At 48.0% G+C, this 24,633-nt stretch overlaps 1 protein-coding gene across 17 annotated transcripts in view; it reads right to left on the minus strand.

The window, feature by feature from the left end:
- The window catches only part of tns1b (tensin 1b), a 939,527-nt gene that overhangs the window by 167,798 nt on the left and 747,096 nt on the right, over positions 1-24,633 (minus strand). For all 17 annotated transcript variants that reach the window (XM_068034709.1, XM_068034713.1, XM_068034718.1 and 14 more), the window contains 2 exons: positions 24,207-24,272; positions 14,790-14,906 (listed from right to left, as the gene is read on the minus strand). In XM_068034709.1, the coding sequence (XP_067890810.1) occupies positions 14,790-14,906; positions 24,207-24,272 (183 nt within the window). The remainder of the gene's footprint in view (positions 1-14,789; positions 14,907-24,206; positions 24,273-24,633) is intronic.

Genomic DNA, 24,633 nt, shown 5'->3' on the forward strand with positions numbered 1-24,633 from the left:
ACTGTACCCCAGTGAGAGTCAGTGTGTGTGGAACTGAACCCCAGTGAGAGTCAGTGTGTGTGGAACTGTACCCCAGTGAGAGTCAGTGTGTGTGGAACTGTACCACAGAGTGAGTCAGTGTGTGTGGAACTGTACCCCAGTGAGAGTCAGTGTGTGTGGAACGGAACCCCAGTGAGAGTCAGTGTGTGTGGAAGTGTACCACAGAGTGAGTCAGTGTGTGTGGAACTGTACCCCAGTGAGAGTCAGTGTGTGTGGAACGGAACCCCAGTGAGAGTCAGTGTGTGTGGAAGTGTACCCCAGTGAGAGTCAGTGTGTGTGGAACTGTATCCCAGTGAGAGTCAGTGTGTGTGGAACTGAACCCCAGTGAGAGTCAGTGTGTGTGGAACTGAACCCCAGTGAGAGTCAGTGTGTGTGGAACTGTACCCCAGTGAGAGTCAGTGTGTGTGGAACTGTACCCCAGAGAGAGTCAGTGTGTGTGGAACTGTACCCCAGTGAGAGTCAGTGTGTGTGGAAGTGTACCCCAGTGAGAGTCAGTGTGTGTGGAACTGTATCCCAGTGAGAGACAGTGTGTCTGGAACTGTACCGCAGTGAGAGTCAGTGTGTGTGGAACTGTACCCCAGTGAGAGTCATTGTGTGTGGATCTGTACCCCAGTTAGAGTCAGTGTGTGTGGAACTGAACCCCAGTGAGAGTCAGTGTGTGTGGAACTGTACCCCAGTGAGAGTCAGTGTGTGTGGAACTGTACCCCAGTGAGAGTCAGTGTGTGTGGAACTGTATCCCAGTGAGAGTCAGTGAGTGTGGAACTGAACCCCAGTGAGAGTCAGTGTGTGTGGAACTGTACCCCAGAGAGAGTCACTGTGTGTGGAACTGTACCCCAGTGAGAGTCAGCGTGTGTGGAACTGTACCCCAGTGAGAGTCAGTGTGTGTGGAACTGTACCCCAGTGAGAGTCAGTGTGTGTGGAATGGAAACCCAGTGAGAGTCAGTGTGTGTGGAACTGTACCCCAGTGAGAGTCACTGTGTGTGGAACTGTACCCCAGTGAGAGTCAGTGTGTGTGGAACTGTACCCCAGTGAGAGTCAGTGTGTGTGGAACTGAACCCCAGTGACAGTCAGTGTGTGTGGAACTGTACCCCAGTGAGAATCAGTTTGTGTGGAACTGTACCCCAGTGAGAGTCAGTGTGTGTGGAACTGTACCCCAGTGAGAGTCAGTGTGTGTGGAACTGTACCCCAGTTAGAGTCAGTGTGTGTGGAACTGAACCCCAGTGAGAGTCAGTGTGTGTGGAACTGTACCCCAGTGAGAGTCAGTGTGTGTGGAACTGTACCCCAGTGAGAGTCAGTGTGTGTGGAACTGTACCCCAGAGAGAGTCAGTGTGTGTGGAACTGTACCCCAGTGAGAGTCAGTGTGTGTGGAACGGAACCCCAGTGAGAGTCAGTGTGTGTGGAACTGTACCCCAGTGAGAGTCAGTGTGTGTGGAACTGTACCCCAGTGAGAGTGAGTGTGTGTGGAACTGAACCCCAGTGAGAGTCAGTGAGTGTGGAACTGAACCCCAGTGAGAGTCAGTGTGTGTGGAACTGAACCCCAGAGAGAGTCACTGTGTGTGGAACTGTACCCCAGTGAAAGTCAGTGTGTGTGGAACTGTACCCCAGTGAGTCAGTGTGTGTGGAACGGAACCCCAGTGAGAGTCAGTGTGTGTGGAACTGTACCCCAGTGAGAGTCAGTGTGTGTGGAACTGTACCCCAGTGAGAGTCAGTGTCTGTGGAACTGTACCCCAGTGAGAGTCAGTGTGTGTGGAACTGAACCCCAGTGAGAGTCAGTGTGTGTGGAACTGAACCCCAGTGAGAGTCAGTGTGTGTGGAACTGTACCCCAGTGAGAGTCAGTGTGTGTGGAACTGAACCCCAGTGAGAGTCAGTGTGTGTGGAACTGTACCCCAGTGAGAGTCAGTGTGTGTGGAACTGTACCCCAGTGAGGGTCAGTGTGTGTGGAACTGTACCCCAGTGAGAGTCAGTGTGTGTGGAACTGAACCCCAGTGAGAGTCAGTGTGTGTGGAACTGAACCCCAGTGAGAGTCAGTGTGTGTGGAACTGTACCCCAGTGAGAGTCAGTGTGTGTGGAACTGTACCCCAGAGAGAGTCAGTGTGTGTGGAACTGTACCCCAGTGAGAGTCAGTGTGTGTGGAACTGTATCCCAGTGAGAGTCAGTGTGTGTGGAACTGTACCCCAGTGAGAGTCAGTGTGTGTGGAACTGAACCCCAGTGAGAGTCAGTGTGTGTGGAACTGAACCCCAGTGAGAGTCAGTGTGTGTGGAACTGTACCCCAGTGAGAGTCAGTGTGTGTGGAACTGTACCCCAGAGAGAGTCAGTGTGTGTGGAACTGTACCCCAGTGAGAGTCAGTGTGTGTGGAAGTGTACCCCAGTGAGAGTCAGTGTGTGTGGAACTGTACCCCAGTGAGAGTCATTGTGTGTGGATCTGTACCCCAGTTAGAGTCAGTGTGTGTGGAACTGAACCCCAGTGAGAGTCAGTGTGTGTGGAACTGTACCCCAGTGAGAGTCAGTGTGTGTGGAACTGTACCCCAGTGAGAGTCAGTGTGTGTGGAACTGTATCCCAGTGAGAGTCAGTGAGTGTGGAACTGAACCCCAGTGAGAGTCAGTGTGTGTGGAACTGTACCCCAGTGAGAGTCAGCGTGTGTGGAACTGTACCCCAGTGAGAGTCAGTGTGTGTGGAACTGTACCCCAGTGAGAGTCAGTGTGTGTGGAATGGAAACCCAGTGAGAGTCAGTGTGTGTGGAACTGTACCCCAGAGAGAGTCACTGTGTGTGGAACTGTACCCCAGTGAGAGTCAGCGTGTTTGGAACTGTACCCCAGTGAGAGTCAGTGTGTGTGGAACTGTACCCCAGTGAGAGTCAGTGTGTGTGGAATGGAAACCCAGTGAGAGTCAGTGTGTGTGGAACTGTACCCCAGTGAGAGTCACTGTGTGTGGAACTGTACCCCAGTGAGAGTCAGTGTCTGTGGAACTGTACCCCAGTGAGAGTCAGTGTGTGTGGAACTGAACCCCAGTGAGAGTCAGTGTGTGTGGAACTGTACCCCAGTGAGAATCAGTTTGTGTGGAACTGTACCCCAGTGAGAGTCAGTGTGTGTGGAACTGTACCCCAGTGAGAGTCAGTGTGTGTGGAACTGTACCCCAGTGAGAGTCAGTGTGTGTGGAACTGAACCCCAGTGAGAGTCAGTGTGTGTGGAACTGTACCCCAGTGAGAGTCAGTGTGTGTGGAACTGTACCCCAGTGAGAGTCAGTGTGTGTGGAACTGTATCCCAGTGAGAGTCAGTGTGTGTGGAACTGTATCCCAGTTAGAGTCAGTGTGTGTGGAACTGTACCCCAGTTAGAGACAGTGCGTGTGGAACTGTACCCCAGTTAGAGTCAGTGTGTGTGGAACTGTACCCCAGTGAGAGTCAGTACATTAGGGAGACAGGAAGTGTGAAAGGTAATAGGTACTGGAGGTTACTCACATGGACGAGATGCCTCTCGCAGCCTTCACATGTACAGCACGTGAAGCACATTGGCCAAGGCGAATATTTTGAAAAAGTTAAGGTGACAATGTTACTTCAAGAACTGTATGTGAATCTGAAGTATTTCCTGGTGAGGATTGTATTTCACTGCTATGTCGTTCTGACCAGCCCTTTGTCTCCCCCGTCATGTTGCACCCGCCCCCAAACACACTGTCATGCCCCCCCACCCTGCTCTGCTCCCCGTTGCCCCCCACCCCCCCAAACACACACACTCCCCTGTACCTGTCAGTTATCTGATGTAGAATGTCCTCCTTCTGGGAACACACAGTGCTCAGTTAGCCCCAGCAGCTATCAGCGAGTCAAAGTTCTGGCTTAACTTTTTCTGCTGTGATCCTCCCTCTCTCTCTCTCAAGCCGGCTGATTTGCACACGGCCAGAAAATGCCACAGGCAGTTGTCCGTGCCAAGGAAACCAGCTTGATCATAATGAACAGGGCCTGCACCCTCTCTCTCTCTGGGACCTTTCTCAGTCACTAAGTGTTCCTCACACGTTTCTGTTAAAAGACTCAGTCACCCCACAAAGATGCACCCACAATTCGACTGAATCTCACCTACTGAAGTTGGAAGATCGGAGGCTGAAGGAGAGTGTCGGGTCGCTGACCTTTGGGTGTCATGTCATTGGCCAGAGCTTCTGTAGGACACTCTGCCTTCATCCATCAGTGTGCTGTTCATTTAAAGGCAGTCTCAAACAGCAAGTGAAATCATCTGTCAGAGGCAGATTGGGTTACAGGCTTGCTAATTGGAGTCAGATCTGTAACACACCCCTGCATCAGACTGAATTGAATTGAAAGAAAGTCTATTTTTAGTTAAACCATCATCCAATATTTGGGATGAAAGAGTAAACCGGCACAGAACCTCCATGAACATCCTCTCTCTCTATCTCTTTGTCTCTCACTGTCTCTAACTCTCTCTTTCTGTTTCTGTCTTTCTGCCTCTCTCCCTTCGTCCACAAATTCTGTCTATCTCTCTCTCACTTTCTATCTCTTTCAATCTCTGTCTCCTCTCTAACTCTCTCCATCCCTTTGGATTCTCACTTTCTTTCTATTTTCTTTCTCTGTTTATCTCCGTCCCTTGCTCTGTCACTCTTTCGATCTCTCCCTCTTGATCTCTGATTCTCTCTTACTCTCATACGAATATATGGACAAACAAATTTGGAGCATGAGTAGGCCATTCGGCCCCTCAAGCCTGCTGCACCATTTGATAAAATCATGGCTGTGTATGTCCACAGATCCCTGAAGGTAGCAGGACAGGTTGATAAGGTGGTTAAGAAGGCATATGGAATCCTTTCCTTTATTAGCCGAGGTACAGAATATAAGAGCAGGGAGGTTTTGCTGGAACTGTATAACTCATTGGTTAGGCCGCAACTTGAGTACTGTGTGCAGTTCTGGTCTCCTCATTACAGAAAGGATGTAATTGCACTAGAGAGGGTACAGAGAAGATTCATGAGGACATTGCCAGGACTGGAAAAATGCAGCTATGATCAAAGATTGGATAGACTGGGGTTGTTCCCCTTGGAACAGAGAAGGCTGAGGGGAGACTTGCTTGAGATGTACAAAATTGTGAGCGGCCTGGATAGAGTGGAGGTGAAGGGTCTATTCACCTTAGCAGAGAGGTCAGTGATGAAGGGGCATAGATTTAAAGTGATTGGTAGAAAAATTAGAGGGTAAGATGAGGAAAAACATTTTCACCCAGAGGCTGGTGAGGGTCTGGAACTCACTGCCTGAAAGAATAGTTGAGGCAGAAACCCTCAACACTTTTAAAAAGGAGTCTGGATATGCACCTCAAATGCTGCAATCTGCAGGGCTATGAAACAAATTGCTGGAAGGTGGGATTAGGCTGGGTGGTTCTTTTTTACCAGCCGGTACAGACACAATGGGCCAAGTGGCCTCTTCCTGTAAATCTTCTATGATTCTATGATTCTATCTTTGTGTCATCTGCAAATTAGCTACCATACATTTGGTCCCTTCATCCAAGTCATTGATATAGACTGTAAATAGTTGAGGCCCCAGCACTGATCCCTGTGGCACTCCACTAGTTACAGCTTGCCAACCCGAAAATGACCCATTTATCCCTACTCTCTGCTTCCTGTTTGTTAACCAATCCTCTATCCGTGCTAATATGTTACCCACTACACCATGAACTCTCGGTCATCCCTTTTCTATCTCCCTTGGCCTGCTTCTCTCTCCTCTATATCTCTCCTTACCTCTGTCTTTCTCTCTCTTTCTGTCTCTCTCTCCCTCCCCATTTGTCTCTTCCTCAGTTTCTTCCCCTCTGTCTCTATGGGCTTAATTTTTCTCAGCCCCGCAGAGGCAGTGGGGCCAGGGAAATTTGGATTCTCACTTTCTTTCTATTTTCTTTCTCTGTTTATCTCCGTCCCTTGCTCTGTCACTCTTTCGATCTCTCCCTCTTGATCTCTGATTCTCTCTTACTCTCATACGAATATATGGACAAACAAATTTGGAGCATGAGTAGGCCATTCGGCCCCTCAAGCCTGCTGCACCATTTGATAAAATCATGGCTGATCTGAATGTGGCCTCAATTCCACTTTCCTGTCTGCCTCCCATAACCCTTGACTCCCTTGTTTATTAAGAATCTCTCTAACTCAGCCTTGAATATATTCAATGACCCAGCCTCTACTGCTCTCTGTGGAACAGAATTCCACAGACTAACGACCCTCTGAGAGACCAAATTTCTCTTCAGCGCTATCTTAAATGGGAGACCCCTTATTTTTAAACTGTGTCCCTTATTTTTAGTCTGCCCCACAAGGGGAAACATCCTTCTCTGCATCCGCCCTGTCAAGTCCCCTCAGGATCTTACATGTTTCAATAAGATCACCTCTCATCCTTCTAAATAGAGTCATAGAGAGATACAGCACAGAAACAGGCCCATCGGCCCACCGAGTCTGTGCTGACCATCAACTACCCATTTATACTAATCCTACATTAATCCCATATTCCCTACCACATCCCCTCCTACATTAATCCCACATTCCCGACCATTCTCCTATCACCTACCTACACTAGTGACAATTTACAATGGCCAAATTCCCTATCAACCTGCAAGTCTTTGGAGGTGGGAGGAAACCGGAGCACCCGGCGGAAACCCACACGGTCACAGGGAGAACTTGCAAACTCCGCACAGGCAGTACCCAGAACTGAACCCAGGTCGCAGGAGCTGTGAGGCTGTGGTGCTAACCACTGCGCCACTGTGTCGCCCCAATGGGTACCAACCTGTCCAACCTTTCCTCATAAAATAACCCCTTCATTCAAGGAATCAGTCAAGTGAACCTTCGCTGAACTGCTTCTAATGCAATTTTATCCTTTCTAAAGTAAGGAGACTTAAACTGTCCACAGTACTCCAGATATGGTCTTCGTAACGCCCTGTACAGCTGTAGCTACACTTTCCTACTTTTCTATTCCATTCCCCTTGCATTAAATGACAACATTCCATTTGCCTTCCTAATCACTTGCTGTAACTGCATACTAACTTTTTGTGATTCATGTACCAGGACACCCAGATCCCTCTGTACCACCGAGTTCTGCACTCTCTCCATTTAAATAATATACAGCTTTTCTATTCTTCTGCCAAAGTGGGAAGTTCATATTTTCCCACATTATACTCCATCTGCCAAATTTTTTGCCCACTCACTTAACCTATCTATATCCCTTTGTAGACTCATGTCCTCTTGAAAACTTACCTTTCTACCTCCTCAGATGGACAGAAAAGTGGCAAATTGAATTAAACCCGAAGTGTGAGGTGATGCATTTGTGGAGGACAAACAAGGTAAAGGAATACACAATAAATGGGAGGATACTAAGAAGTGTAGAGGAAGTGAAGGACCTTGAATTTATGTCCACAGATCCCTGAAGGCAGCAGGACAGGTCGATAAGGTGGTTAAGAAGGCATATGGAATCCTTTCCTTAATTAGCCGAGGTACAGAATATAAGAGCAGAGAGGTTTTGCTGGAACTGTATAAATCATTGGTTCGGCCACAACTTGAGTACTGTGTGCAGTTCTGGTCTCCTCATTACAGAAAGGATGTAATTGCACTAGAGAGGGTACAGAGAAGATTCATGAGGACATTGCCAGGACTGGAAAAATGCAGCTATGATCAAGGATTGGATAGACTGGGGTTGTTCCCCTTGGAACAGAGAAGGCTGAGGGGAGACTTGCTTGAGATGTACAAAATTGTGAGCGGCCTGGATAGAGTGGAGGTGAAGGGTCTATTCACCTTAGCAGAGAGGTCAGTGATGAAGGGGCATAGATTTAAAGTGATTGGTAGAAAAATTAGAGGGTAAGATGAGGAAAAACATTTTCACCCAGAGGCTGGTGAGGGTCTGGAACTCACTGCCTGAAAGAATAGTTGAGGCAGAAACCCTCAACACTTTTAAAAAGGAGTCTGGATATGCACCTCAAATGCTGCAATCTGCAGGGCTATGAAACAAATTGCTGGAAGGTGGGATTAGGCTGGGTGGTTCTTTTTTACCAGCCGGTACAGACACAATGGGCCAAGTGGCCTCTTCCTGTAAATCTTCTATGATTCTATGATTCTATCTTTGTGTCATCTGCAAATTAGCTACCATACATTTGGTCCCTTCATCCAAGTCATTGATATAGATTGTAAATAGTTGAGGCCCCAGCACTGATCCCTGTGGCACTCCACTAGTTACAGCTTGCCAACCCGAAAATGACCCATTTATCCCTAATCTCTGCTTCCTGTTTGTTAACCAATCCTCTATCCGTGCTAATATGTTACCCACTACACCATGAACTCTCGGTCATCCCTTTTCTATCTCCCTTGGCCTGCTTCTCTCTCCTCTATATCTCTCCTTACCTCTGTCTTTCTCTCTCTTTCTGTCTCTCTCTCCCTCCCCATTTGTCTCTTCCTCAGTTTCTTCCCCTCTGTCTCTATGGGCTTAATTTTTCTCAGCCCCGCAGAGGCAGTGGGGGCCAGGGAAATTTGGATGGAATCAGCTTGGGCTGACTCTGCCACGTGTTTCCACCTCCGGGCGCTTTTCCCAGAGGCAGGCTCCCAGCTACCCATCTGGCAACAGCTGGGAAACAATGAGAGTATTTAATAGGGCAATCAGTCACTCTTCTGGCAATGGATTGGAATTTTCTGGATGGTGCACAGGTCCCCCCCCCCCCCCCACCATTGTGTCGCGTGTCCGGCAATGCAGTGGAGGTGGCTTCACAGTGAGACGTCCTGCAGGCGAAACATTTGAGCTCTTTTATTAATTTTCTGGCAGAAAATTGCAATTCCCAGGTCTCCCGAAGCAGTAGACATGCCATTCGTAGAGACTGATATCTCCGCTAATGTGGTACCTGCTGCAAAGGCAGTCGCACCCCTCATAGTGAAGGCATCTCCATGGGGTAGCTGCCTCTCACGAGCAGCGCCCACAGTGCGGCCGTAGCCACAGACTAAGCTGAGCGGACTGCCCAACATTGGAAACTGGCCACCATCCATAATTGGATAGGAATCCCTGAAGCGGCTTCTTAATTGTCCATGTCCAGGAGGAACATGATTGACATTCCACCAAAGCGACTTCCGGGTTCCCAACACAGAACTGAGGCCGATGTTGGGATCGCAACCCAACCAGGAAAATTCAACCCCAACAGTCTAGTCTCACTCACCCACTGTCTCCCCTTTTGTTTCTTTCTTTCCTACCCACCTTCTCCCCACATCCCTCGACCCCACCTACCCACCTTCTCCCCATATCCTTCAATCCCACCTACCCACCTTCTCCCCATATCCCTCGACCCCACCTACCCACCTTCACCCCATATCCCTCGACCTCACCTATCCACCTTCTCCCCACATCCCTCAGCCCCACCTACCCATCTTCTCCAAACATCCCTCGACCTCACCTATCCACCTTCTCCCCACATCCCTCATCCCCACTTACCCACCTTCTCCAAACATCTCTCGACCCCACCTATCCACCTTCTCCCCACATCCCTCATCCCCACTTACCCACCTTCTCCCCACATCCCTCATCCCCACTTACCCACCCTCTCCCCACATCCCTCATCCCCACTTACCCACCTTCTCCCCACATCCCTCGACCCGACCTACTCACTTCGCCCCATATCCCTCGACCGTTTCTCTCACTAGAAATACATCTCATTGCCTCTGTACCCTCTGTCCTCTTCAATATCCTTCTCATGGGCTGATTTCATAAAACTGATTCTCCTTTAAGTGAAAAATATTCTGCCGACCTGCCTCTCACTTGCTTATATCTGAGCCATGTCCACGGAGATTTGAACCCTTCACCACAGAGAGAAGCTTTTCGGGAGAATCTTTGTGAGCTCACCTCGGAATCTGCCCTTTCCTGCACAGAGCAAACCAGACTTCCTGACCCTTTCCTACAATTTAAATTCCTTATTGCTGGAATTGTTCAGTACTAGGAAAATCTCTTGCCGAGGGACTAATCACCGTCATTGAAATAATCCTGATGTCGGGTTGATGTTGTGCAGCACGTTATCAAGCTCTGTTTCAGTAACAGGGAGGGTGAAGTGCCTCAGGTCACCAGGCTGTATCTTTAGAGGATCACAGAAACAGGAGGAGGCCATTCAGCCCCTCGAGCTTGAAATACTATTTGAAGGATTGAGAACAAGAGGGCACAGATTTAAGGTAATTGGCAAAATAAGCAATGGCAACATGAGGAAACCGTTTACACAGCGAGTGGTTAGGATCTGGAATGTACTGCCTGAGAGTGTGGTGAAGGCAGGTTCAATCTTTTTATTCATTCATGGGATGTGGGCGTCGCTGGCCAGGCCAGCATTTATTGCCCATCCCTAATTACTCTTGAGAAGGTGGTGGTGAGCTGCCTTCTTGAACCACTGCAGTCCATGTGGGGTAGGTACACCCACAGTGCTGTTAGGAAGGGAGTTCCAGGATTTTGACCCAGCGACAGTGAAGGATCAGTGATATAGATCCAAGTCAGGATGTTGTGCGACTTGGAGGAGAACTTGCAGGTGGTGGTGTTCCCATGCATCTGCTGCCCTTGTCCTTCTAGTTGGTAGAGGTCACGGGTTTGGAAGGTGCTGTTTAAGGAGCCTTGGTACATTGCTGCCGTGCATCTTGTAGATGGTACACACTGCTGCTACTGTGCGTCGGTGGTGCAGGGAGTGAATGTTTGTGGATCTTGTCCCAATCAAGTGGGCTGCTTTGTTCTGGATGGTGTCGAGCTTCTTGAGTGTTGTTGGAGCTGCACCATTCCAGGCAAGTGGAGAGTATTCCATCACACTCCTGACTTGTGTCTTGTAGATGGTGGACAGGCTTTGGGGAGTCAGGAGGTGAGTTACTCGCCACAGGACTCCTAGCCTCTGACCTGCTCTTGTATCCAAGGTATTTATATGGCTGGTACAGTTGAGTTTCTGGTCAATGTTAGCCCCTAAGATGTTGATAGTGGGGGATTCAGCGATGGTAATGCCATTGAATGTCAAGGGGAAATGGTTAGATTCTCTCTTGTTGGAGATGTTCACTAAAGAGTGAATTGGAATTGTTATCTGAAAGGAAAGAATGTGCAGGGCTACGGGGAGAAGGTTGGGGAGTTGCACAAGGTGAATTGCTCCTTTGGAGAGCTGCCGCAGACACGCTGGGCTGAGTAGCCTCCTTCTGTGCAGTAACAATTCTGTGATTCTGCGATTAACTCCATTTACCCACTTTGGTCCCCTATCGAACTCAGTTGTGAAAGATCCAGTTGATCCTCAGCATCCACAGTCTTTATGGGAGAAGGTTCCAGATATCCACCACCCCTTGTGTGAAAAACTGTTTCCTGACTTCATTCCTGAACATCCTCGCTCAATTTGAAGACTCTGCTCCCTTGTTCTGGGTTCCCACACCAAAGGAAATAGCTTCCCTGTAACTGCTTTATTGAATCGTTTTGTTATTTTAAATGCCTCAATTAGATCAAACTTCAACCTTCTAAATACTAGTCAAGCTTATTAAACATCATAATTTAACTCTTTTAGCCCCAGTACTACTCTGGTAAATCTGTGCTGCACCCTCTCCAAGGTCAATATCTCCTTCCTGAGGTGCGGGGCCCAGAACTGGGCCCAGTTACTCCAGATGGTGTCTGATCAGAGCTCTGTAACATAACATTCACCCAGAGGGTCAGTGTTGAGGGAGCACTGCAGTGTCAGAGGGTCAGTACTGAGGGAGTGCTGAGCTGTCGGAGGGTTAATACTGAGAAAGCGCTGCAGTGTCAGATGGTCAGTACTGAGGGTGCACTGCACTCTACTTCTCACAGTTCCCATTCCTATTGCCATCAGGTGGGCACCAGGTGCAGGTGTGAGTGCAGGTGAGGGAACAGGCAAGAATAGGCTTACAGCGATGACCCATGCGGCCAAACAGTCAACAACTTTCCCTAAAAAGGGCTTGTGTTGATTTATTCTGGGGAATTTGGATTCTGACGCCCAGGTGCACAGTTATATTGCTGGAGTGTCGATACCTGCATCGCGAAGGTGAAATTTAATCCATTCAGGGAACAGTGGATGATGGAATGGTCAACCAGGAAGGGTGCCACTTCATTGTCATAGAGTCATTTATGACACATAAGGAGATCATTCAGCCCATCTAATCCATGCTAGCTCTCCACAGAGCAATCCAGTCAGTCCCATTCCCTGGCTCGATCCCGGTTGCCCTGCAAGTCTATTTCTCTCAGGTAGCCATCCAACTTCCTCCTGAAGTCATTGATCATCTCCACTTCCACCACCCTTGTGGGCAGCGAGTTCCAGGTCATTCCCACCCGCTGTGAAAAAAAGTTCTTCCTAATATTCCCCCTGCATCTCTTGTCCTAAACCTTCAATCTGTGTCCCTAGTCCTTGTCCCATTAGTTAACAGGAAGTTTTTCTTTGTCTACTTTATCGAAGACTGTCATAATCTGTTCTCTATTAAATCTCCCCTCAATCTCCTTTGCTCCGGGGAGAACAATCCCAGCTTCTCCAACCTAACCTTGTAACTAAAATCCTCCATCCCTGGAGCCATCCTGGTAAATCTCCTTTGCTCCCTCTCAAGGACCCTCACATCCTTCCAAAAGTGCGATGCCCAGAATTAGGGAGAGCTTTTCTTTCACCTCTGGCTGGCATCCTGCTCCATGAGAGGATGGAGCTGCTACTCGACACCTCCCTATACCCAAGACAGAGCCAGTGCATCTCATCAGGGATTAGCCTGGGCTGCAGGGAGTCCCGCTGGCTCACTAGCACTTTATTCCATGCAATGCTGAGATGGCACTGATACCATCTGCTCCACTTAATACTTCAGCACCTCTCCACTATAAATCAGGACTGGGACACCAGAAGGTCACCTGTCTGAAAGATAAACCCTCCAGTGTCGTCAGCACCAAAGGGGCGCCCTGTCAGAATAGCAGCGGGAAACTGGAGATCAGGGATATCATTCCAAGCTTGCTGCAGAGCGTACAGTAAAGAGAGACAGAAAAGGCTATGGGCCCTGACAACAACCTGGCTGTAGTACTCAAGATGCATGCTCCAGAACTAGCTGCACCCCTAGCCAAGCTATTCCAGTACAGCTACAACACTGGCATCTACTTGGCAATGTGGAAAGGTGCCCTCGTGTGTCCTGTCCACTAAAAGCAGGACAAATCCAATCTGGCCAATTATCACCCAGCAGTGATGGGCTGACCGATAATCTGCACTTTTATAACGTTTTTATTCTTTCATGGGATGTGGGCATCGCTGGCTAGGCCACCATTTATTGCCCATCCCTAATTGCCCTTGAGAAGGTGGTGGTGAGCTGCCTTCTTGAACTGCTGCAGTCCATGTGGGGTAGGTACACCCACTGTGTGGTGCAGGTCCAGGATTTTGACCCAGGGACAGTGAAGGTAACAGCAATATAGATCTAAGTCAGGATGGTGCGTAGCTTGGAGGAGAACTTGCAGATGGCAAAGAGTTGGCTACAACCGGGTGTTGCGGACTGGCACATTCCAAGCTCCAGGACTACGTGCTGAAGGACGCACTAAAGCTTGGGGCAGCCGCTGCAAAGGCTCAATGGGGAAAGACCACTGTGTAAGGTCCTCCCACCAAAGTGAGCCAAGGGGCTGGAACCCGAGTAAAACCCCTCGGGCTGTATACACCAAAAATGTTTTTGCTGTGTAATGTAAATGTACATTGCATATAAAATGGAATGGCAAGAGTTGTGAGGTGACTCATGTTCTGTATTGAAGGAATCTGATCTCTGTTGTACTTTCCGAAATGTCAAATTTGAACTGTTTTGTAATTTTTTTTGCAATTTTTAATGAATAAAGTATATTTTTGGAAAAAAAGACTTGCAGGTGGTGGTGTTCCCATGCATCTGCTGCCCTTGTCCTTCTAGCTAGTAGAGGTTGCAGGGTTTCGAAGGTGCAGTCGAAGGAGCCTTGGTGAGTTGCTGCAGTGCAAGGAAGGAAATTATGATGAACTTTTATAAAACACTGGTTTGGCCTCAACTGGAGTATTGTGTCCATTTCTGGGCACCACACTCTAGGAAGGATGAGAAGATTTTAGAGAGAGTACAGAAAAGATTCACAAGAATGGTTCCAGGGATAAGTGACTTCAGTTACGTGGATTGATTGGAAAAGCTAGGACTATTCTCCTCAGAGAAGGATGAGAAGAGATTTGATAAAGGTGTTCAAAACCACGAGGGGTCTGGACAGAGTAGATAGAGAGAAACTGTTCCTAATGGCCAAGAACCAGAGGTAACGTGAAAACATTGTTTACACAGATAGGAATCGGGATCTGGAATGCACAGCCTGAGAGAGTGATGGAGGTAGATTCAATCGGGGCTTTCAGAAAGGGAATTGGGTAATTATCTGAAGAGAAAAAACTACAGGGAAAAGGCAGGGAAGTGGGACTGGGTGTGTTCTTCTTGCAGAGAGCCAACATAGACATGATGGGCCGAATGGCCTCCTTCTGTGCTGTAACCATTCTATGATTCAACGATTCTAACTTGAATTCATCCAGTGTGTCAAACACTGGGGACAGCTCACAGACTGCACATTGAAGAAATGGGAAAGCCTGGGCAAAACACCCACATTAGTCAGTTGCACGCTGTGACTGTTTGCTGTAAGGCACTGTTTAAATAGACTGTTTACTGTCGGGCACCATTTAAATAGACTCTATTTGCTGTAGGGCACTGTTAAAATAGACTGTTCGATGAAGGGCACTGTCTAAATACACTGTTCGACATAGGGCACTGTTTAAATAGCCAGGTGGTTTGCCCTTCCTTTCCTTACCCTCTGCCTGGTCTTCCCGCTGAGCATTGAAGTTCTCATAGGAATCCCATCGGATCAAGGGGTCAGCGGTATTGTAATCGACAGAGACGCGCGATCCATTCTCCAGGTGCTCCATCCCTGTCACATGAGAAGAGAAAGACACCTATTAGATAGAATACTGACAGACATACAAGATGGCCAAGCTCCACAGTACTCAGCCGGAACACCATCCTCTGACCACCATCACTCCCACAGCCATTTGCCAGGAGACACCCAAACACAATCAGAGAAGGATGAAAGGGCCACAAGAGGTCCAATTCGGTCAGCAAACAGACAGCAGCGGGAACAGCACCGCACTGAGAGTCAGTGTGTGTGAAACTGTACCCCAGTGAGAGTCAGTGTGTGTGAAACTGTACCCCAGTGAGAGTCAGTGTGTGTGGAACTGTACCCCAGAGAGAGTCAGTGTGTGTGAAACTGTACCCCAGAGAGAGTCAGTGTGTGTGAAACTGTACCCCAGTGAGAGTCAGTGTGTGTGGAACTGTACCCCAGTGAGAGTCAGTGTGTGTGGAACTGTAGCCCAGTGAGAGTCAGTGTGTGTGAAACTGTACCCCAGTGAGAGTCAGTGTGTGTGAAACTGTACCCGAGAGTCAGCGTGTGTGAAACTGTACCCCAGTGAGAGTCAGTGTGTGTGAAACTGTACCCGAGAGAGAGACAGTGTGTGTGAAACTGTACCCCAGTGAGAGTCAGTGTGTGCGGAACTGTATCCCAGTGAGAGTCAGTGTGTGTGGAACTGTACCCCAGTGAGAGTCAGTGTGTGTGAATCTGTACCCCAGTGAGAGTCAGTGTGTGTGAGTCAGCGTGTGTGGAACTGTACCCCAGTGAGAGTCAGTGTGTGCGAAACTGTACCCCAGTGAGTGTCACTGCGTGTGAAACTGTACCCCAGTGAGAGTCAGTGTGTGTGAAACTGTACCCCAGAGAGAGTCAGTGTGTGTGAAACTGTACCCCAGTGAGAGTCAGTGCGTGCGGAACTGTACCCCAGTGAGAGTCAGTGTGTGTGGAACTGTACCCCAGAGACAGTCAGCGTGTGTGAAACTGTACCCCAGTGAGAGTCAGTGTGTGTGAAACTGTACCCCAGTGAGAGTCAGTGTGTGTGGAACTGTAGCCCAGAGAGGGTCAGTGTGTGTGAGTCAGTGTGTGTGGAACTGTACCCCAGTGAGAGTCAGTGTTTGTGGAATTGTACCCCAGTGAGAGTCAGTGTGTGTGGAACTGTAGCCCAGTGAGAGTCAGTGTGTGTGGAACTGTACCCCAGTGAGAGTCAGTGTGTGTGTTTGACTGTACTCCAGTGAGAGTCAGTGTGTGTGGAACTGTACCCCATGGAGAGTCAGTGTGTGTGGAACTGTTTCCCAGTGAGAGTCAGTGTGTGTGGAACTGTACCCCAGTGAGAGTCAGTGTTTGTGGAACTGTACCCCAGTGAGAGTCAGTGTGTGTGGAACTGTACCCCAGTGAGAATCAGTGTCTTCATAAGAAGGGGGGGGGGGGGGTGGAAATTTGAGAAGAAAATAAACAATTCATTCCATTCTTTCTTATGATGATAAAATCCCCCCAGTGCATTACAAATTGCAGTTGGTTCTTAAGCATGATTTTCTGGATTATGCTTCCTCTCAACACTGACTCTACATCTGCACTATGGGTCTGTCAAAGGGATAGCATCTGGATATGGAAATGTGAGTTTTGATAAATTCCTAACAACATGGACACATCTATGGCTCATACTTCACCTGGAATATCTTCCACCACTGAATCTGATCAAGGCTGATGTGCATCTCCCTTGATATCCTGACACAGAAAAATCTGTCCATCTGAGATTTGAAAACTCCATTTGTCCCTCAGCATCCACAGCCTTTTGGGAGAGAGGGTTGCAGGTTCCCAGTACTTTTTAGTGTGAAAAATGTTTCCTGATTTCCTTTCAAAGTCTATTTAGCTCATGGCTGTGCTGGCTGAGGCATGGTTCTGAGGCATGCGGACTGTGAATCCCGATTCCATCCCTACCTTCTGCCCTGGATGACAGAGAGCAAAGTTAGTCAGTGCTCCCACTCACAATCCACTGACTCCTGTTCGAAAGTACGTGTCTGTACGCGTGTATGTCCATGTGCACATCAGTCTGTGTACATGCATGCAGGTGCTTGGTGACGCCTGGATTGTGATGGGCTGTCATGCCTACTGTACATCAGGGGTTCCCTGCAGACTTAATGCAGGCTTGCAGTGGGAATCCCATCTAGATGTCAAAGCTAAAAGGTTAACCTTTGGTTCATGACATTGTCAGAATTTAAACAGGATCCTTGCGTGCTTTCACTTGAGCATTGATGTATCACAGAGCGCTGGGAAAGGCTTAACATGGATCAAATGGACAACCTGTCTGGTTATAATCAGTCTCACACTTGATTCGTGAGGAGCCTCATTCAAATGCCAACCCTCAGGAAAACACTATCATTTTCATTTTAATCTGCTGAGAAATCTCCGAGTCCTTTTTATAGACACTGGAAGTGTTTGCGTGTAACCAGAGAGTGCAGGGTGCCTGTGGTTCAGGATTTACACACTGTCCTCCCAAACTAGACTGAGTGATTGTGCCATTATCACCAGTCAGAACCAGACCAGGCCAGAATGGAACAGACAGGGCAATAGATAACACTCTGATTGGAATCGCACTCTCACCTCAACTCTCCCATTCTTCTCCTTCTTAATCTTTCTAGTTCTCTTCCTGCTCAGCTCAGCTTTGGTCCGACCTTTGCTTTCTTGTCCCTTCTAAATTCCAAGTCACCCATCCAACACACTCTCTCTCCTCCCGTGTCTTCACCCTATTGAAACCCAGACCAGTCGCATCATCGCCTATTCTAATTGTGGGAATTCACCCCTCCCTCAGTCTTCCCTCAAACTCCAGGTCCCTTCCCCACCTACCCACCTTCTCCCCTATCCCGCAACTCCACCTAACCACCTTCTCCCCATTTCCCTCAATCCCACCTACCCACCTTCTCCCCATATCCCTCAATCCCAGCTACCCACCTTCTCCCCATATCCCTCAATCCCACCTACCCACCTTCTCCCCATATCCCTCAATCCCACCTACCCACCTTCTCCCCATATCCCACCTTCTCCCCATATCCCTCAATCCCACTTACCCACCTTCTCCCCATAACAGTGAGTCCTTTCTCTTCCCAGAAAGAATATACAATGGACGGTAGGACCCTAGGAAGTACAGAGGGTCAGAGGGACCTTGATGTACTTGTCCATAGATCACTGAAGGCAGCAGCACAGGTAGATAAGGTGGTTAGGAAGGCATACGGGATACTTGCCTTTATTAGCCGAGACATAGAATACAAGAGCAGGGAGGTTATGATGGAACTGTATAAAACGCTAGTTAGGCCACAGCTGGAGAACTGTGTACAGTTCTGGGCACCACACTATAGGAAGGATGTGATTGCTCTGGAGAGGGTGCAGAGGAGATTCACCAGGATGTTACCTGGGCTGGAGCATTTCAGCTATGAAGAGAGTCTGAATAGGCTAGGATTGTTTTCCTTAGAGCAGAGAAGGCTGAGGGGGGACCTGATTGAGGTATACAAAATTACGAGGGGCATAGATAGGGTGGATAGGAAGAAACTTTTTCCCTTAGCGGAGGTGTCAATAACCAGGGGGCATAGATTTAAGGTAAGGAGCAGGAGGTTTAGAGGGGATTTGAGGAAAGACTTTTTCACCCAGAGGGTGGTCGGAATCTGGAACGCACTGCCTGAAGAGGTGGTAGAGGCAGGAACCCTCACACCATTTAAGAAGTATTTAGATGAGCACTTGAAACGCCATAGCATACAAGGCTACAGGCCAAGTGTTGACAAATGGGATTAGAATAGATAGGTGCTTGATGGCCGGCACAGACACGATGGGCCGAAGGGCCTGTTTCTGTGCTGTCTAATTCTATGACTCTGTGACTCTAAGGCATCTTGAACGTATTTTCCCTGCCCTCTTCAATGTGCTTCCCTGGGTAATTATTTCACAAACTCAATTTCCCTTTGAATGAAAAAGGTCCCCCGACTTTCCTTCTTACTCTTCAATTCCTCATTTGAATTTGCATCCACTGGGTTTCAAACCATTCCCTACAGGGAGCTAAGGTGTATAGAAAGCAGGAGAGAGAAAATGAGGAATTTACCCCCAAAAGGTTAAAACCGATCCCATGTCATCCTTGATAAAGTCGTCCAATGTGGGTCTTGCAAACCACACTGCTGTGGTGACAGGCGTAGTGTTACTGATATCACACTCCCACCAATACCAGGTCCATAAATCAATTTCCCTTCTACTTGGCTCCTTGTGTCAGTGTGTGAAGATTTAGTGAGTGAGAGGTGTGGTGTGTCACTGACTGTGGTATATGTACAGCCTAGAGCTCAGCCTCATGAGCACATCATGTCATGGCATGGACTGGTTATACACAAGGCCACTGCTCCTTCCCCGCTTCCCTTCAACCGTTCATTAAAAAAAAGCTTCTCGAACATGGGAAGGACAGTGTTAACATGGCTACTGAGTGCACCAGACTGAGGATTCATTCAGCCCCACAGTCCAATGGGCCTCAGAATTTTATCCAGGCACTTACAACAGCAACAACCTGCAATGTAGTAAAATGTAGTGCCCTTAATGTAGTAAAACATCTCAAGATACTTCATCGAGGCATAATCAGACAAAAAATCACACTGAACTAAAGAAGGGGGCATGACATGGGATGACTAAAAGCTTGGTCAAAGGGATAGGTTTTAAGCAGCATCTTAAAGGAGGGAATTCCAAAACTTGGGGCCCAGGCAACTGAAGGCACAGCCGCCAATGGTGGAGCAGCTAAAATCAGGGAAACTCAAGAGGCCAGAATTGGAGGAGTGCAGAGTTTGAGAGGGTTGTAGGGTTGGAGGAGGTTACAGAGATGGGGAGGAGGTTACAGAGATTGGGAGGAGATTACAGAGATGGGGAAGAGGTTACAGAGATAGGGAGGAGATTACAGAGATGGGGAAGAGGTTACAGAGATAGGGAGGAGATTACAGAGATGGGGAAGAGGTTACAGAGATAGGGAGGAGATTACAGAGATGGGGAAGAGGTTACAGAGATAGGGAGGAGATTACAGAGATGGGGAGGAAGTTACAGAGATTGGGAGAAGTGAGGCCATGGAGGAAATTGAACACAGGATGAGAATTTTAAATTTGAGATGTTGGTGGGTCAGGAGTCAATGTTGGTCAGCAAGCACAGGGGTGATGGGCAACGTTCTCAAATTTTTTTAGGAGTGCGTGGGTGATTTATTCAAGTGCACGGTCCCTTTAAATTATTTTGTATAGCTGCGTACACTCAGTAATTTAAAGGGGCCAACTTATGCACAGCTTGTGCGGGACTTTCAGATTGCTGTGCAACTTAGAGGGAACATTAGTGATGGGCTAAAGGGACTTAGTGTGGATTAGGATATGGATAATTATCCACAGTCATTGAGGAAAAAATGTCTCAGAAAGGTACCAAAATATCTCTTTTCCATATAGAATGCTCCTGTGATTTGTCAAAATGCTCTCCCTGGGAGAACAACCTCCAACTGGAACCATTAGATCAGATCATCTTGAGAATGAATTAATTTTGAAGTGTGATCCTGTTATGTAGGTGAAGGAATCAGTCATTAGTGGACAGAAAGATCTCACAAACAGCAATGAGATGAATGGCCATCAATCTATATTTAATGGTGCTGATACAGGAAGGATGTGGTCACATTAGAGAGGAGATTTACCAGGACGCTACCATGAATGGAGATATTTAACTATGAGAAAAGATTGGATAGGCTGGGGTTGTTTCCTTTGGAACAGAGGAAGCTGAGGGGAGACTTAATTGAGGTGTATAAAATTATGAGGGGCCTAGATAGAGTGGACAGGAAGGACCTATTTCCATTAACAGAGATTTCAATAAGCAGGGGGCAGAGGTTTAAAGGATTTAAAGAATGAGAGGGGAGTTGAGGAGAATTCTTTTTCACCCAGAGGTTGGTGGGGATCTGGAACTCACTGCCTGAAAGGGTGGTTGAGGCAGAAACCCTCACAATATTTAAAAATACTTGGATATGCACTTGATGTTCTGTAACCTACAGGGCAACGGACCAAGAGCTTGAAAGTTCAATTAGGCTGGATGACTACTGGTCAGCCAGTGTGGACATGATGGGCTGAATGGCCTCTTTCTGTGCTGTAAATTTCTATGATTCAATGTTTGAGGGATGATTGTTGGCCCAGGAGAGTGAGATAATTGGTGTGGTTCCTTGATCAATAGATCTGATGAGGGAATCCAAGGTTGAATGATCTGGCAGTGCCATGATTGCAGTCCATCATCATGGGGTTCAGGTGTGGACACCAGGGAGAATCTTCCCATCAATGACCAAAATCCCTTGTGTGGAGAGAGTGAGGACACAGCTCAACGCACTGGTGACAAACCCATTGACTGTAACCAGAGTAACAGAGCGTGGCCAGAGGATGCATTCCTATTGTTAATCAGCAGCATTTTTGTTTCTTTTGACCCAACAGTTGGTGCAGTAACCATTACGTTCCTGATGGCTCACTGACTCCAGAATCAACAAGAGTGTCCAGCATTGTCAGCACAGAGAGAGAGAGAATCAGAGACACAGAGAGAGACATTTTTTTTTGATCATGGGAGATGGGTGTCACTGGCCAGGCCAGCATTTATTACCCATCCCTAATTGCCCTTGATAAGGTGGTGGTGAGCTGCCTTCTTGAACCGCTGCAGTCCATGTGAGTTAGGTATACCCACAGAGCTGTTAGGAAGGGAGTTCCAGGATTTTGACCCAGCGACAGTGAAGGAACGGCGATATAGTTCCAAGTCAGGATGGTGTGTGACTTGGAGGAGGACTTAGAAATGGTGGTGTTCCCATGCATCTGCTGCCCTTGTCCTTCTAGTTGGTAGAGGTCGCGGGTTTGGAAGCTGCTGTCGAAGGAGCCTTGGTGCATTGCTGCAGTGCATCTTGTAGATGGTACATACTCCTGCCACTGTGCGTCAATGATGGAGGGAGTGAATGTTTGTAGATGGGGTGCCAATTAGGCGGGCTGCTTTGTCCTGGATGGTGTCGAGCTTCTGGAGTGTTGTTGGAGCTGCACCCATCCAGGCAATTGGAGAGTATTCCATCACACTCCTGACTTGTGCCTTGTAGATGGTTGACAGGCTTTGGGGAGACAGGAGGTGAGTTACTCGCCGCAGGATTCCTAGCCTCTGACCTGCTCTTGTAGCCATGGTATTTATATGGCTACTCCAGTTCAGTTTCTGGTCAATGGTAACCCCCAGGATGTTGATAGTGGGGGATTCAGAGATTGTAATGCCATTGAATGTCAAGGTTAGATTCTCTCTTGTTGGAGATGGTAATTGCCTGGCACTTGTGTGGCGTGAATGTTACTTGCCACTTATCAGCCCAAGCCTGGATATTGTCCAGGTCTTGCTGCATTTCTACACGGACTGCTGCAGTATCTGAGGAGTTACGAATGGTGCTGAACATTGCGCAATCATCAGCGAACATCCCCACTTCTGACCTTATGACTGAAGGAAGGTCATTGATGAAGCAGCTGAAGCTGGTTGGGCCCAGGACACTACCCTGAGGAACTCTTGCAGTGATGTCCTGGGACTGAGATGATTGACCTCCAACAACCATAACCATTTTCCTTTGAGCTAGGTGTGACTCCAACCATCAGAGAATTTCCCCATAATTCCCATTGACTCCAGTTTTGCGAGGGCTCCTCGATGCCATACTCATTCACATGCTTCCTTGATGTCAAGGGCAGTCACTCTCACCTCACCTCTTGAGTTCAGGCTGTAATGAGGTCAGGAGCTGAGTGGCCCTGGCAAAACCCAAACTGAGCGTCACTGAGCAGGTTATTGCTAAGCAAGTGCCGCTAGATAGCACTGTTGATAACACCTTCCATCACTTTACTGATGAATGAGAGTAGACTGATGAGGCAGTAATTGGCCAGGTTGGATTTGTCCTGCTTTTTGTGTACAGGACATACCTGGGCAATTTTCCACATTGCAGGGTAGATGCCAGTGTTGTAGCTGTACTGGAACAGCTTGGCTAGGGGTTCTGGAGCACAGGTCTTCAGTACTACTGCTGGAATGTTGTCAGGGCCCATAGCCTTTGCAGTATCCAGTGCCTTCAGTCGCTTCTTGATATCACGCGGAGTGAATCCTATTGGCTGAAGACTGGCATCTGTGACACTGGGGACTTCAGGAGGAGGCCGAAGTGGATCATCAACTCGGCACTTCTGGCTGAAGATTGTTGCAAATTCTTCAGCATTATCTTCAGCACTGATGTGCTGGGCTCCCCCAACATTGAGGATGGGGATATTTGTGGAGCCTCCTCCTCTTCCAGTTAGTTGAGAGACAAAGACAGAGACAGAGACAGAGACCCAGAGAGACAGAAAGAGGGAGAGAGAGGGCCTCCCAACTTTCACCATAAACTTAAGGTCACCCAAAACTCTGCTACCCATGTCCGAACTCACACCAAGTCCCATTCCTCTATCATCCCTGTGCTTGCTCCTTGTTTTCAGTTTATCCCATGGCCTCACCCCTCCTTATCTCTGTGATCTCCTCCAGCCCCACAACCTTTGGAGATTTCTGCGGCCTCCAATTCTGGCCTTTTATTTTATTCATTCATGGGAAATCATGTGGGTACGTTCAGCATTTATTGCCTGTCACTAATATTCCTCGAGAAGGTGATGGTGAGCTGTCTTCTTGAATACAACTGAGTGACTTTGCTGAGCAACTTCAGAGGGCAGTTAAGAGTCAACCACATTGACTGGAGTCTGGAGTCACATGTAGGCCAGACCAGGTAAGGACGGTAGATTTCCTTCCCTAAAGGACACTGGTGAACCAAATGGATTTTTACAACAATCTGGTACTTTCATGAGCACCATTACTGCTTTTTATTCCAGATTTATATAATTGAATTTAAATTTCCCATGGTGGGATTTGAACTCTTGTTTCTGGATCATTAGTCCAGTAGCATAAACAATGTGCTACCGTACCCCTAACGTGCATTGCCCACTTCCATCGTTCATCATTGGCGGTCGTGTCTTCCGCTGCTGAGGTCCTAAGCTCTCGAATTCCCTCCCAAAACCTCTCTGCCTCTCTCTGTTCCTTTAAGACCCTATTTAAATTCTACCTCTTTGACTAAGTCTTTGGTCACCTCTCCTGATGACTGCTTCTACGATTTGGTGTCAATTTTTGTCTGATGAGGCCTCCAAGAATCGCCTTGGGTTGTTTGACTACATTAAAGGTGTTCTGTCAATGAACATTGCTGGTGTTTCTCAGGCTGCTGGACCTGCCCGGGGACTGTTTTGCTTTGTTGGGGTCAATGTGAGCAGTGCAGAAATATCCAGAGTGCTGGCTTACCTTGTATTTTCTCAGGACCAAAGGAGAAAATGAACTCGACCTTTGAGTATTCGGGGAATCTGTCATCTGCGAGAAAAGATTAAAAAGATATATTATAATCAGACAGTGACTTTAAACAGCTGTGGGTGCTGTGAACACAAAGCTGCTGAGAGAGTCAGCGTCACAGCGAGACACCAACTGATTTTAAACATACACAACTGCTGTTCTTTGCTCTTTTTTGTCACAATTTCTCACTCCAGTCCAAATGGTGCTGAATCCCACCAGGCTATAATTCCCATGGGGTAATGGGAGCCCTCCATTACCTCAGCTGACAGAGAGAAGGGAAATCAGCCAGGGTTCCTGCTCCTGATCACTGTCCAGTGACCCCTGGGTTAGAGAGAGGGAAACTCAGCCAGGGTTCCTGCTCCTGATCACTGTCCAGTGACCC

Source organism: Heterodontus francisci, chromosome 7 (assembly GCF_036365525.1).
Source record: "Heterodontus francisci isolate sHetFra1 chromosome 7, sHetFra1.hap1, whole genome shotgun sequence".
Taxonomy (NCBI): Eukaryota; Metazoa; Chordata; class Chondrichthyes; order Heterodontiformes; family Heterodontidae; genus Heterodontus; species Heterodontus francisci.